General features: G+C 40.8%; 1 protein-coding gene across 1 annotated transcript in view; it reads right to left on the bottom strand.

Annotated features, from left to right (window-relative positions):
* PLGRKT (plasminogen receptor with a C-terminal lysine) overlaps nucleotides 1-16,049 on the bottom strand; it is a 61,020-nt gene that overhangs the window by 39,986 nt on the left and 4,985 nt on the right. Inside the window, exon 3 of the mRNA XM_002708104.6 lies at nucleotides 15,866-15,952. Coding sequence (XP_002708150.1) covers nucleotides 15,866-15,946 — 81 coding nt within the window. The 5' untranslated portion in view covers nucleotides 15,947-15,952. The remainder of the gene's footprint in view (nucleotides 1-15,865; nucleotides 15,953-16,049) is intronic.

Raw genomic sequence — 16,049 nt, forward strand, 5'->3', positions numbered from 1 at the left:
TAAAATCATTGGATTTAAAATAATATTTTGATTTTACAACTTATAAATATTTAAATTAATTTACTTAAGAGAGGGAGAAACAGAGAGAGAAGATCCCATTCTCTGGTTCATTCCCCAAATGTCCACAATGGCTGGGTCTAGGTTGGGTCCAGAGCTATGAATTGGGAATACAAACCAGGTTTCCCATTGGAAAGGCAGGAACCCAATATTTGAGCCATCACCAGTGCTCCTCCAGGGTATTGGAACTGGGTATAGAACTCAGGTACTCTGATATGGAATGTGGGTATCTTAACCAGCATCTTAACTACTAGGCCAAATGCCTGCCCCTAAAACTTTAATTTTAAAAGCAAGAAAAAAATTCCATTGGTGGTCTTAATATCTGTTGATTTTTAGTTTGCCTACTGAAGTAAATATTTAAGGCTATCATTTTCAAGTATACAAGTTTAGAGTTTTATTACACAAACTATGCAATCAACATCACTTTATGCTCAAGACATACAAATTAGCAGATCATCAAAGACAGTGAAAAATAATTAAAGCAGTATCTTAACATAGCTCAATAACCTCATAAAGTATTACATAGTTTAAAGTATTATATTTTAGATTATGTTTCTCTATAAAAATACATTGTTCACACTGAAACTTTGTCTAACAGTATTGTTTGTAACTTGGTACTTGGAATATATCACATCCACCATCGAAAAGCTAGAATGGTTCGGCTGTAGCACAGGTCTGTAGGCTGTACCCAAGAGAAAGATTAGAAATAGCTTCAGGACACCAAGTGAGTCTCAAAAGTGAACAAGAAAAATTTTGTCTCTCATTTTTTTAAGCAGTGGTTTTCACTTAGTGGTACCAATATGGACTACTCATAGATGAAATAAATCAGCATTATTTACTTTGGCTTGATGTAATGTTATTAAGTGCTATGTGGCTGGAGAAATGGACAATAGGAAAACAGTATTTAGCTTGACTTATGTTTTAGGTGTGTACATAAGTTGCAGTTCTATCACTTCTCTGTAGCTCCAATATCTACATCTGAAAGAGGCCATCAATTTTATTAAAGAAGCAACTGCTCTGTTGCAAATCCCATATAACATGCTTGAATTCTAGATGTTTTCTTGTTAGTCAGCACAGACACTGCTCATTTCACTTGATGTATACATCCAATATTGGAATTAAAAAAGAAAGTCCTGGAGCAACATTTTGTCTAGCAGTCAAGATGCCACTTGAGATGCCTGCATTGCATATTGTATTATTCTTCCCTGAATGTACAAATAACTCTTACAACTCAACAACAGAAAGACAAATAACCCAATTTAAAAATGGGCTAGAATAGATATGTCTTCCAAAGAAGGCACACAGTGACCAATAAGTAAGTGAAAAAAGATGTTTAATGTTATTAATTATTAAGGAAACTAAATAAAAAATGTAATGAGAGGGGCCAGCACTATGATGTAGTAGGTTAAGCCTCCTCCTGCAGCACCAGCATCCCATGTGGGCACCGGTTCCAGTCCTGGCTGCTCTACTTCCCATCCAGATCTCTGCTAATGGCCTGGGAAAACAGTGGAAGATGGCCCAAATGCTTGGGCCCCTGTACCCATGCGGGAGTCCTGGAAAAAGCTCCTGGCTTCAGATCAGCCCAGTTCAAGCCACTGTGGCCATTTGGGGAGTGAACCAGCAGATAGAAGACCTCCCTCTCTGTCTCTCCCTCTCTGTGTTTGAAACTTTGCCCTCAAATAAATAAATAAATCTTTAAAAAATAATAATGAGATGCAAATTAAAGCCCACCAAATGGCCACAATGGTTTTAAATGAACAAGTATTTGTGAAGATAGGAAGAAATTGTCATCCTTATGTATACATTATGCTGAGAATGTAAAAGGGTGCAGCTACTGTGGAAAAGTTTGTTGGTTCTTCAATAGATTAACTGTAAATTACCATGACTCAGCAATTCCATTCATAGATATATATCTAAAAGAATTGAAAACTAGAATTCAAACAAAAACTTGCACAAGAATGTTTATAGTGGTGCTATTCATAATATCCAAAAGGTAGGAATGACCCAGATATCTACCAACAAATCAAAAGATACACAAAATGTGGCATGTTGATACAACAGATTGTTATTCAGCCATAAAAGGGAATAAAGTACAGACACATGCTACAGAATAGATGCACCTTAAGCTACACACAAAAGATCACATGTTATGGGATTCCATTTACTTTAAAAATCCAGAGTAGCAAATCCACAGACATAAAAAGCAGATGAGTGATGGCCAAGGGCCAGAAGGATTGAAGTGACTGCATAACACATATGGGGTTTTCTTTTGGGATGATGCAAATATTATAGAATTAAATAGCAGTGGTGGTAATACAACATTATCAATGTACCAAATACCACTGAATAATTCACTTGCTAATGGTGAAGTCTATATGACATGTATCTTACTGCAATAAAAAGTGAACCTCAGAAGAATGATTATGGGTGAGCCACATGGGGAGGCTAAGAGCAGACAGTGGATAGGGGACGGGGTGGAGAATGAGTCTCAGAAGGAGAAGTTGAAGCCAGGTGGGAGTCCAAGCATAAAGATTAGGTCATGCTTCCCTGTCGCCCCACTGTCCTTGGTGAATCTGGGTTGCTCACGGTACCCCCTTTATTCAAAGCACTTCCTAGGCTAAGTCTCACGACATTGGAGGCCCTGCCTCGTTTTTCTCCCAGCAGACAGGAGATGGCTGATCTCTTCCCCCTTCCACCATCTGCTCTACATTTGGGGCTCCTTATCACCCCAAGCCTCGGCAAAGTACATAATGTGTTTTCTTGTGTTTCTCAGAACACAGAACCCTTCCTAGTTCTAGATATTGGTACAGCTTCATCTTAAAACAAAACAAAACAATGAGAGGACATGAGAATGACATATATGGGAAGGAGTAAAGTTTTAGGCAATTTTATTTGTTCTCATAATATTATTTGCTGTTGTAGTTTTATGTGTTTGAAAAGGCATTTATTGAGCACATATTATATTTTTTATGTTGTAAAAAGCATCATGTTACATTTTCCCTCTGCTCAAAACCCTTTAATGGCTTCCCTTGTCACCCAGAATACAGCTCAAGAAAGTCATCATGGGTACAAAGCCTGTGCAACCACTGGCCTCATCTCCCACCACCCTCCTGCATCCTTCCAGAGTTCTAATCACACTGGGCTCTTCACTCTTCTCCAACTCACCACTGTTCTCCCACCTCAGAGCCTCTGCCCTCACTTTCCTTCTGCCTGGAACTGTCTTTCCGCAACTCTCCACATCGCTCATTTTTTTTCATTTCCCTCAAGATTCTGCTCAAGTGTCACCTTCTCTGAGGCTTTCACTAACAGCTCTACCGAAAATGGCATCCTGCCACCCACGTTCTCCTGTCAGGAGCCCCTCACTCTGCTTGTCCTCTTGCAGAGCTCATCACCACTCACTCTGTGGTTAGTAAGTTGGTTGACTGCATTCCTCTCCACTGGAGTGTAAGCTCCTTGAGGGGCACTCTGCCAGCTTTGTTCACTGTTAACATCTCCCCATCTAAATTAAGGCTTGCTGTAGAGCAGGGGCTCCGTAAATCCTTGGTGTATGAATGAATTGACACTTTTGGTATCTGAATTTTGCTTCCATTACTGACTTTTTCCCACAGGGGACAGATGCTGTGTGCCAAATTCTGTGCATGGATTATTTCATTTAATCCTCATGATCTTCAAAGCATCAGAATCTTTAGTGTTAAGCTACACAGTCGTATGTGAAAATTAAGAAACAGGCTAAATAACCCTCCACAATCCAAGGCTCATTAGATCTTGTCCAAAGGACATAGCGGTCAACTTGAAAGAGCTGATGGAACAATTTTAACATGAAAATAATAATAATAATAATAATAACTGCAGCTGATTCAGACACATCAAAATTTTCTAGTCAAAGTGTAAAAACAGACAAAAAAGTATCTGGTCACACTTGAAGGTTGCCAGAATTATAAATTCACTACTCTGAAAATTGCCCAAATAAAGCAAAGAACCAAGCATTTACTTTGTGTTTCCCATGCAAATTATATATTTCAGGGTAACCATGTAGTTAATAATGGTAATTTCTTTAAAAATTCCAAGCTAATAAACATGGAAGAAACGAGAGAATCTTTTTTAAGATCCTCTTGCCATTTTTGGGCTCTTATGAAGCAATAGATATGGGTAATGATCTTTAATAGATAGTGAAGCCATTACATGATAAGGTGACTGGGAACTTCATAATGAATGGATTAGATTGATGTTACTAAAAGATACCCAGATGGGTGCCTCCTGACGTGGTGCATTAGGAAGTGCTAAGGAAGTACCATTTAAGGATTTTTGCTAAAAGAACTGAACTTGGGTCTAACCAAACCCCTAGATTTTTTTTAAAAAGATTTTATTTATTTATTTGAGAGGTTGAGTTACAGACAGTGAGAGGGAGAGACAGAGGGAAAAGTCTTCCTTCCACTGGTTCACTCTCCAAATGACCACAATAGCTGGAGCTGAGCTGATTCGAAGCCAGGAACCAGGAGCTTCTTCCAGGTCTCCCTCATAGGTTCAGGGGCCCAAGGACTTGGATCATCATCTCCTGTTTTTCCAGGCCATAGCAAAGAGCTGGATTGAAAGAGGAGCAGCCGGGACTAGAACCAGCGCCCATATAGGATGGCAGCGCCACTGGTGGAAGATTAACCTGTGCCACAGCGCTGGTCCCCAAACCCCTAGATTTACCAGCTCTTAGGAAGAATGAACAAAGGAAGAATGCATTCAATGATACCATGAGGAAGTGATCAGCCAAATCCAAACTATGGGACATTCCATAGAACAGATAACCTTTCTTTCTTCAACAAACAGGTGGTATGACAAGTGACAAGGAAGGCATATTTTCCCAAATGAAGAAAGACCTAAGAGTTAAAATGACCAAGTATAGTATGCAAATGGCTTGAATACTGATTTCAAGCATAACTGGAAAAAGAAATTTCTGAGGCAATTTGGGTGTGATATTTTGTGATAGGGAGAAAATGTCATTAATTTAATTATATATGGTTATGTCCATATATGTTAGAGATTCATACTGAAATATTTACAGGTAAGTTTGCCTTCAGGTAGATTTCCAGCAGCAAGATAAAAAAAGCAATGGAAGATGGGATAGAAGAAACAAGGTTGCCAAAATGTTGATTTTAGGTTAGACCTGTCCCTCTCTTCAACAAGCATAAGAGCAAGGTAGATTTTGTGGATGGATATTATATCTCTCTTATTCAGCAAGATTATATCTTCAGCTAATTAGTTTTTAAAATAACACCTGGCTATTTTCTAAATATTTCATATTTGAAATTTTCTTTTTGTTATCAATATGTATGCATATTTTAGCTAAATATAAAGTGTTGGGGGGGGTCTTTCAAAACTCTGGAGATGATGCCCCACAGTCTAGTAGTTAGAAGATATCCAAAAACCCACTCCATCTTAGTTCTCAAGGCACTGGAATGCTCAGTGCTGAACTTGTGATTGTACTTGTTGCTGCCACTGCCCACCATCACCTTGCTCAAGAGAGTGCTCATGTGGTTTACCAAAGTATCTCTAGTTCCTAATTTATCTGGTACATGATGGACACTCTATAGCAATGCATTAAGTGAATGAGTGGATGTTGTAATCTCAAAGGAAAACCTGCCAGTTTGTGTCTGGGGATGTTTCTTTTTATTGCCACATTTGGACCACAATGTATCTGCATTTCCTTAGTTTCCTTCCAAAGAAAACTGAGGGGATCTGTAGATTCTGCCTTCTTTTTTGTCGGGGACCACGCAGCATGTGACCTCTTAGTTGAAAGACAGGGCTAGACAGGCCAGACCAGATAGTACTGATAACGCAACCTTGTGTGACCTCATGCCTTAAGGCCTTGTAACCTTTCCCCTACTTGCACTAGCATTGCAGCTACAAGATAAGCTCCCCCTCCTTCCCCCGCCCGATACCCTGCCTGTATGATATATAAGTGTGTGGTTGAAAAATAAAGTCGCAGCTTGATCGGCACCTGTCTTGCTGCCATCTTTGTGTCTCCTGTCCCTTTCATTTCTCCTTCTAGGTGCTCGGCCCCAGTTGCTGTCCCGCGGGACGGGACACTTTTTCTCACTGTATACACTTATATCATTGCAGGCTGGTTGCTTCCCTCAGCCTTAACTGAAGTGGTTCCTTACAGACAGTAGTGTTTTATGAAGGGTTTTTCTCATCCTTTCTTCTCCTTGGCTTTTTTGTAGGGTTGGACACAGTTGAACATGGCCTATTGCTACTCCAATACTCTACGAATGGTGAGATTGCCAGGCCCCAGGAACCTCAGCTGCAACTTGGTAAGAAATTCAGATGGGAACTTTCAGTAGTCATGGATTTGTATATACACATATGCATATTCTCTGTCATAAGCAGCATGTCAACATTCTGTGCTGCTATATGCACAAATTTAGTGGTTTATGGCTGGCACCGCGGCTCACTAGACTAATCCTCCGCCTGCAGCGCCGGCACACTGGGTTCTAGTCCCGGTCAGAGTGCTGGATTCTGTCCCGGTTGCCCCTCTTTCAGGCCAGCTCCCTGTTGTGGCCTGGGAGGGCAGTGGAGGATGGCCCAGCGCGGTGCACCAACTGCAGCGTGCCAGCCGCAGCGGCCATCGGAGGGTGAACCAACGGTAAAGGAAGACCTTTCTCTCTGTCTCTCTCTCTCTCACTGTCCACTCTGCCTGTCAAAAAAAAAAAAAAAAAAGAAAAGAAAAAGAAAAAGAAAAGAAAGAAAAAAAAGAGACAAAAAAATTTAGTGGTTTACAACAACACAAATCATTAGCATGCATTTCTGGACATCAGATCTAACATAAGTCTCAGTGAGCTAAAATCAGGGCATCCACAGGGCAGAGTTCCTTCCTGGAAGGTCTGGGGAGCATCCATTTTCTAGGGGTATCCAGCTCCTAGAGGCCTCCTGCATTCTTTGGCTCGTGGGCCTCTTCTTCCATTTGCAAAACCAGCAACATCACATCTCTGTGACCCTCCTTCTGTTTTGTCTTGCCACTGTGTTTAAATTGAGTCCAAATGGATAATCCAGGATAATTTTCCCATCTCAAGATCTGTTCCATTAATGGCATATACAAAGCCCCTTTTGCCATATGAAGTAATGCAGTCATAGGTTTGGGGGATGATAGCTTGGGCATTTTTAGGGGACCATGCTTCTGTCACACACTTATGCATTCCTAGTTATTCACAACATAGCTCACCCTCTTTCCCCAAAACTAGACAGCAGGTCATTTGGATATAGAGCCCATACCTTATCCATTTATGAATCTTGCTTGGCCTGTGGCACATTATTTCAAATACTTAAGTATACTTTTTGGCTTAATGCTATGCTTCATTTTGTTAGCACTAAGCTATAACAACAGACAGATAGGCCAATGTCTAGTATTTGTATATATCTGCCTGAAAAAATAGACAATTAATAAACACTTGTTCACTACCCAACTAATCTTTACATTGATCATAACTGCTTTGTCTACACAGCACTTACTCTGGCATGGACCTATAGAATCATCTTGCCACATTCTCTCTGCTTTATGCTTCCATCTTTCCTGTTTATGACATCAAAATGCTTTTCCAGCCACTCAGGTCATGTAAAATTAGTGTATGTGTGCTTTAAGGAAGTGTTCATGTGTTTTTACATATGTGATAATTAATCCTGAATTTGTACAAGAGTGGTAGTTTATCATAGATTTGACTTTCCCGATACCTGCAGTTTCAGCTTACCATGTGTAAAAATATTCAGTGGAAAATTTAATAAATACACAATTAGTAAATTTTATATTGAAGGTCATGTTGAGTAGCATGATGAAATTTGAGCCATCCTGTTCCATCTTGCTCTGAATGTTAATCAGCCCTTTTTTGTCTAGTATATCCATGCTGGATTCACCAGCTGCCCATTCTTCACTCAGCATCCATGCCAGTTATCTAATCCGCTGTTGTGTCACCTCAGTGTTTGTGCTCATGAAACCCTTAACTCCCTCAAAACAAAACTGTGATTTATCTTTGTTAAAAAGAAATTGGCCGGCGCCGCGGCTCACTAGGCTAATCCTCCGCCTAGCGGCGCCGGCACACCGGGTTCTAGTCCCGGTCGGGGCGCCGGATTCTGTCCCGGTTGCCCCTCTTCCAGGCCAGCCCTCTGCTGTGGCCCGGGAGTGCAGTGGAGGATGGCCCAGGTGCTTGGGCCCTGCACCCCATGGGAGACCAGGAAAAGCACCTGGCTCCTGGCTCCTGCCATCGGATCGGTGCGGTGCGCCGGCCGCAGCGCACCGGCCGCGGCGGCCATTGGAGGGTGAACCAACGGCAAAGGAAGACCTTTCTCTCTGTCTCTCTCTCTCTCACTGTCCACTCTGCCTGTCAAAAAAAAAAAAAAAAAAAGAAATTGGGATAAGAACCCTAGTTATTAGAATTATCTTTAATAAAAGTGTTACTTTATTTCTTTTATTTACCCTTTTCACTGGGGTGCCACTAAACAAGAAAGCAGCTGAAAGAAGTGTTTGTGTTCATGTAACCCTTATTTTACTTAAAGGCACCAAAGCACAAGAGTGGGGAAAGAGAAAGCCATGCAGTGTTGCCTTTAAGTGAAAAGCTGAAAGTTTCTTGCCTTAATAAGGACAAATAATCATATTCTGAGGTTGCTAAGATCTATAGTAAAGCAAATCTTCTATCCATGAAATTGTGAAGAAAATAAAAAGAATCCATGATAGTTTTGCTGCCATACCTCAAATTGCAAAAGTTATGAGAGAAATTCATGTAGCTTTTATTGTAGTATCTTGTTATGAATGTTCTGTTATTATTAATTACTGTTAGTTTCTTGCTGTTCCTAATGTATAAATCAAACTTTGTCATAGGCATGTAGGTAAAGGAAAAAGCATAGTACATATTGGCTATGGAACTATCTGCAATTTCAGGCATCTACTGGGGGTCTTGGATGTGTGCCCTGTGGATACAGAGACAACAGTGCAGCCACCCATCCACCATCCTCAGTACCAGAGGCTAGAAAGGCAGTGGGAAATTGAAGTTTGCTGATGATCTGAAAGTTCATTTTAACTAATAATGTGGATCCCCTCCATCACAACCCGAAACAAAGTTGTTAATTAAAAAACGGAAAACTTTTTTATTTGAGGCCTTTTATAAATTTTTATTAACTACACCCCAGTGACTGACTCAATTCAAGATTACCTTGTTATTGATTGAAAATTTGTTTTATTCCATCCATCTCCAGGAGTTCTGTTCAAAGCCTGCCAGTCACCAGTTATGATTAGGGAACATCACAGGGGGGAAAGGAAATGACAAAGATCCTCAACTCAGGCCCTTGCATGGCAGACCGCTGGGGAGCCTAAAATAGCAGCAGCACCCACACCCAGCCACGAAATGATACAACTGGTATGGGGTGGGACCTGAATTCTCCCACGGCCTTGGTTGAGTCAGGTATACAGCCAGGACTGAGGATCTGGCCACTGGAATAAGATGGCAGCTAAATATTTAATTTTGATCCTTTCCCCCAAATGAAAAAATTAGAAGAAAATATTGAGCTGTGATTTATTATTTTTTACCAAAAAAATGGGATAAGCACTCTAGTTATTAGAATTTTCTTTAATCAAAGTTTTGTTTTATTTCTTCTATTTATGCTTTTTTTTTGGTTGTGCAAAACTATTGTATTTACAAAAATGGCACAAAAGTGAATTCAGCAGTCAATGCAAATACATACATCATTCACATCTTCAACAACAAAAGTATTCTAACTTTAAAGAACTGAGTGAGAACACTAGTTTCAATGGGAGCTGTTAAGCACTAGAATCACATAAGTAACACCAAAATGGGCAAATATTACCCAAGTAAAATTCTACTGTTAAAGCTGAAATAGCTTTAAGGTCATCCAAGTTCAACCACAGAAATACAGATCTTTCAGAGTCCCATCTAGTTGTGCTTGAATTATGTGACTTTTCTTACAACTTGTGGTCTTAAACTTGTTTTACAAAATCCAAAAGAAGAACAGAAAAAATCAATTCAATAGAGGTTATGTTAAACAAGAGTAACATACAAAGCTATAATTAAGATGAAGTAAGTAAAGCCAAACCATTAAAATTGTAAAACTTGTTACTTATTGGAAACTATACTAGGAGTTAGGTAATATATACAATTTTTTCAAGTAGATTATGTTGCTCTAACATGTCTATTTCATCAGTGCACTGTTTAATCAAAAACACTACACGTGTATATCCCCTTACAGTAGCAGCACACGCTACCACTACCTGCAAAGCTGTCAGTCTAAAATGACTTAGAGAATGAAAGGAAGTAAGAAGTGGATAGGTAACATAGTAAGGAGAAATAATGGGAATTAGAAGATTCATGCAGTTCAGCTCTTTTAATCAGCTGGCCAGCTTGCCAGCAACAAGGGATGGCTTCTGTTGAGGAAGGTCCTGTGGAGTAGGAATGTGGTTACCAGTGACCTCCGTTTTATCCGGGGCTGCAGTAGGACGTTGCTTGTTCTTCAGTTTTGCTTCTACCGTGTTGTAATCCCTAGAATCAAAGTATTTTTGTCCTTTCTGCAGTCATTTCCATAAGAAATCTGAACCTCTAGGCTTTTGTCCCAGATGAGGATACCTTGCTTTTAATTTTGCTTCTTCAGCTTTCTCTGGACTAGCACTCTATCTTCCATTTCCTAACCCTGCTTCTCGAGGTTTCAGACCTATTTACACTTTTCACTGGGTTGCCACTAAATATGAAGTGGCTGAAACACGTGCCATCACAAACTATTTAGGCATGATTGTTTGTCTGATTATTTAGGAAAGATTCTTTTGACTTCCCCTTTGAAGCACCAACAAAGACACCACATTCCACCCCAATGGCCCATTCCATTCCATTTACAGGGTCTTTATTGGTTCTGGGGACTTCTGGGACATGAGGTCAATGCCAACCCAGCCTTAGCTGTTTGGGTTCACCCAACACATAGGGAGGAACGTACAGGTATTAATTTTAGTGGTGGGTCCATTGGTGTTCATCCTATTATGCTTCGTAACTTGTATTTATTATAGTCCATTGTACCTATCAAATATTTCATGATACTTTAAGAAAGAACAGCTCTAAACCCCAAGAATGATGCCAGGAGTTTAATTCCTTTAAATATGGAACATTCAAGGACCAATCTGATATTCCAAAACTGCTACAGATGAGAACATCTATCAGCAGGCTGCCCCGGTTAGGATCAGAACTTTAGAACTGGAAGACTTGATCCACCATATTCACCTACATTCACCTACTCATCCTTTCTTGAAATTAAAATGTAAATAATAAAATATATCCTGATCAACAAGGAAAAACTAGTCATCTAGGGAGAATCAGTCCACTAGGGGCCCTGAGGCTTCTGGCACTTGCCAGGTAGGCCAAGAACACAGGCCCTGACTACTCTTTTTTACTTGAGCCATTTCCAGTGTTTTGTTTGTAATGAGCAGCCTTGAAGGATGGAGCAGTCTCTCCCAGTCAAAGGGCAGCCTTGTTCCCCACTCATAGGAAAAGTGGTGGATGCCACAAGCTCAGTGTTCCCCAGTCTTCTCACAAAGCCACAGCCTCCCTCTCACAGCGTTCACACAGGCTCACCTGCATCCTCTCCGTGCAACTTGGAGTGCCTAGAAAACTGCTGCCCTTTCCCTCCCCCTTCCCCTCCCCCTCCCCCTCTCTCTGCCTCTTCTCTCTGTGTAACTCTGACTTTCAAATAAATAAATAACTATTTAAAAGAAACATTTTTTTTAAAAAAGTCAATTCAAAGCCTGGCTTACTGGCATGGCTTTTTCCCTCCATGCCCTTGATCCCTCCTTCTCCCCTCCCATGCCCTCAACTGCAGCTGCTTTAGGGAAGAAAGCTGAGTGAGCTACAGAACTTCAGGGAGGAGAGAGAGTCAAATTTTTATGGCTAGGTTGGACACAGAAATCAAAGTCAACTTGGTCCCATGGAAGGAATGTATGCGCTAAACCCTGGGAGCTGAGGGCTTTAGGACAGCACTGTGGCACCCATGATGGCAAACAGAATGATGCCCTTGACTAGCAATGCTCTCCAGGGGTCACAGGGCAGGAAGCAGCACCCATTCTGGAATGAGGAGTCCAAGGACAAAAGCCCTCCCTGCCCTCTTCACACCCTCTGCTGGGAAACAGCACCCCTAAAGCATATCCATTAAACTTTGGTTTGCATTCTGAATTGAGCAAAGTTGACAGTGAAAGAGGGAAATGCATGGAACCTTGAGCCACTTCAAGAAATTGTGGTCCTGTGTCCTGTCCCACCCACCCATCATATAAATGTGTAATGAAGTGAATGTGTTTCACTTGTATTGCAAAACCCACAGAGGCCAAAGGAGACACTTGCTAGGGGAATCGCTGACCACATTCCAGGTGTTTCGACACTGTTATATAGATTCCCAGGAAGAAAAGGAAGCCATTTCCCAGTACATCAGCACCACCTGCTGGACACAGCCCACAAGAACACCCTGTATTCGTTTCTAGGGTTGCTGTAGCGGAAGCACCACAGGCTGGATGGCTTCAGCAATAGAAATTTATTTCCCATTTCTGGAGGCTAGAAATCCAAAGTAAGGTGTCTGAAGGTTTGGTTTCTTGCTAAGGCTGTGAGGGAAACATCTTTGCTTGGCTTATTTATGGCCGTCTTCATATTCAGATTGCCTTCCCTAAGGATGCCTACCTCTGTGTCTAAACTCCCTCCTTTTTTTTTTTTCTAATTCTTTTTCTTTTTTATTTAATGAACATAAATTTCCAAAGTACAGCTTATGGATTACAATAGCTTCCCCCCACCCGTAACTTCCCTCCCACCCACAACACTCCCCTCTCCCACTCCTTCTCCCCTTCCATTCACATCAAGATTAATTTTCAATTATCTTTATATACAGAAGATCAATTTAGCATATATTAAGTAAAGATTTCAACAGTTTGAACCCACACAGAAACACAAAGTGTAAAATACTATTTGAGTACTACTTATAGCATTAATTAAACACCTAAGAGTGATTGTATATTAATTACAGAGTTCAACCAATAGTTTTAAGTAGAACATAAAAAATACTAAAAGGGTAAAGTATTAAGTTCTTTTTTTTCTTTTTCTTTTTTTTGTTTGTTATATAGTTTTTTTATTTAATAAATGTGAATTTACAAAGTGCAACTTTTGTATTGTTGTGGCTCCCCCTCAACCTCCCTCCCTCCCGTGTCCCTCCCCTCTCCCACTTCCTCTTCCATCCTGCCCTTCATCGAGTTTCATTTTCAATTACCTTCATATACTGAAGATCAACTTAGTATACACTAAGCAAGGATTTCAACAGGCTGCACTCACACAACTGCACAAGGTATAGGGTATTGTTCGACTAGTAGTGTAGTGTTGTTTTTAAGTTTCATAGTAAAACACATTAAGGACAGAGGTCCTACGTGGGGAGCATGTACCCATTGACTCCCATTGTTGATTTAACAATTGGCACTCTTTAAACTCCCTCCTACAAGGCCAGCAGTCACATTGGATTAGAGCCACTATAACTCACTTTAACTTGATCCTGTCTCCAAATAAGGTCACACTCTGAAGCACTAAAAGTGAATTATGAGGGAGACATAATTTCATAAATAGCACACCTCTTTTAAAAAGGGGGAGCAGTTACTGGAATGAAGCTGAGCTCTTTTCAAAAATGAATGTTAGGAGACCTTTTGACCCCCAGGGTCTGATATCCCCATTGTTGGATGGGTCAGCTAGGACAGGACAACTACAAGGAAAGGGCCCATTTGCAGGTCAAATGAAAACAATGTATTTGAGGACTTGGCTGGCCAAGTTCTGATGTCATCTCCATTTTGCATAAAGGAGAAGTGGGAAGTTCCCCTTTGGGGAAAACTTTCTAACCTACTCTGTAGCCTGAAACAAATTTACTGACTCAATAGGGCCCTAAATTCACAGAGATTCCCCCAAATGCCAGAGCCTGGTTCACCTCTGGTTCAGCTAAGATGAAAACTGGTGTTGCTGATAGTGCTACCAATGCCGTTTGACCTCAGTGCCAGCTATATCAAACCTGGTCGCTGGGATCAGTGTGTAGAACTCAAAGCTGTTCTTGAAGCTGTGGTCGATCAGGGTAGTACCATGAGCCCTGAATGTCCCTGCATGCTGTTGGTGGGTAGGTCAAGTAGGCAAAGCTCTTACTGCTCCTTTTTGCAGCCCTTGCTCTTTGCTGAGCAACCCTGAAGAATGGTGTCAAAGAATCCCCTCTACTCTTTCCTCCCTCACCCACTGCTCACTCACTATAAAGCCATAGTTTCCCGATTCTTTTCCCAGTGTGACACAAATGCACTGACTGCATGGCATGAATTTAAGGCCAAGTCCATCTCTATTGCCCCCATGGGTCTTGGCGAGCGTGGGGAATGCACCTCAACACCATGCTCATGCTCATGCTGCTTGCTAGGCTGTAATAAAGTTCCCTGTCTCTCATAGGGATCTCTGGCCTTCTTTAAGAGCCTAACTTGTTAGCTGCCATACTTGACTGATTCACATACCTAATATTTGGTCTCCGTACTCTAATAATTATGTTGCCCATTCTTTCAATTATTCTATTCCCCTCAAAAGAAATCTTTATCTTGCAGAAGACACTCTTATCTGTCTTTAACAACAGTTAAATACCACAGTAACAGAGCGAGAGGCATTTTTCCAAAGATTTAAGGCATTATTCCCATGATAAGCATCACCTTTGCTCCTTAACACAGCCCTTTCAAAGGGGATGTTAGAACGTCCTGCGTACTATCAGGAGACTGGTTCACAGTCATATATGAGTCCAGAGATGGAGTTGGGACTCAAACCCAGGCAATCTGGCTTTAGTCCTACTGCCTTACAGTGGAACCCAAGGCCATAATGGACCAGAGAGACCTAAAGATCTTTGTCTGAAATCTTAAGAAAACGATCTGAATCAAACTTCTAACATTTTATTTTGACATCCTATTTTAAGTACCTTTTGACAATTTGTATTAAGCAATTAGACAATCTTCAAATATACTTGGACCTTTTTTATCCAGTCATTGTACAAATCTAGTGTCAAATTTTCACTCTATATTTGCTTCCCATTGCTTCTGTAACAAATTATTATGAACATAACTGCTTCAAACAACACAAATCTGTTTTTAGAAGTCCAAAACAGGCTGAAGGGACTGTGTCTCTCTGAAGGTTCCAGGGGAGGGTCTGTTTCCTTGCCTTTTTCACCTTCTAGACTGTGTATGAATTCCTTCGCTTATGACCCTTATTCCTTCTTCAAACTCAGTAGTATACCACTTTCAAATCCATTTCTCTTTCTCCCTCCCTTCTTTCTCTACCTGCCTCCCCCTTTCTCTGTCTCTCTTTCTCAAGTTTGCTTCCTTCTTTGCCTTATAAGGACAAGAACCCTTGTGATTACAGTGGATCTGTCAGGATAATCCAGGATTATCTCCCCACCTCAGACTCCTTAAGTGATCACACTGCAAAGTCTCTTTTGTAGAGAAAGGCAACGTAGCCACAGGTCCTGGGGACTAAGACGTAGATATCTTTGGGGGGTTTTCTATCTTCTGTGCCCCCTAAGCAATTTTCTCTTACTACACTATGGAGATTTTTGCATAAGAATCTGGATTGGAGACTTAAACAAACCCATTCACCAGGTAGTGAGTAATCCATTTCATCTTGTCTTTGAGGATGGAGCACCAAGGGCATCATCTTACTTGGGGAGTCAAAGGGAACATACTGCTGAAGCACATATGGTAACATTTTAATCATTGTAGCAATATAGTGTTAATGACTTTTAAACATACCTGAAGTCGAGCATTCATAAGCATGAATTCCTGTTGATTTTTCAGGTTTTCATTCATAGATTTTGAAAATATAAACCCCATCTTGACCTGAAGTATAAAAAGAGAAAGCGACTCAAAACAAGATATTCCATGCATCCTTGTATTCTGTGTGTTAGGCTACCACAAGCTTATGACAAAGTGAGAA

Source organism: Oryctolagus cuniculus, chromosome 1 (assembly GCF_051225735.1).
Source record: "Oryctolagus cuniculus isolate XC-2025 breed Fujian yellow rabbit chromosome 1, ASM5122573v1, whole genome shotgun sequence".
NCBI classification, from domain to species: Eukaryota; Metazoa; Chordata; class Mammalia; order Lagomorpha; family Leporidae; genus Oryctolagus; species Oryctolagus cuniculus.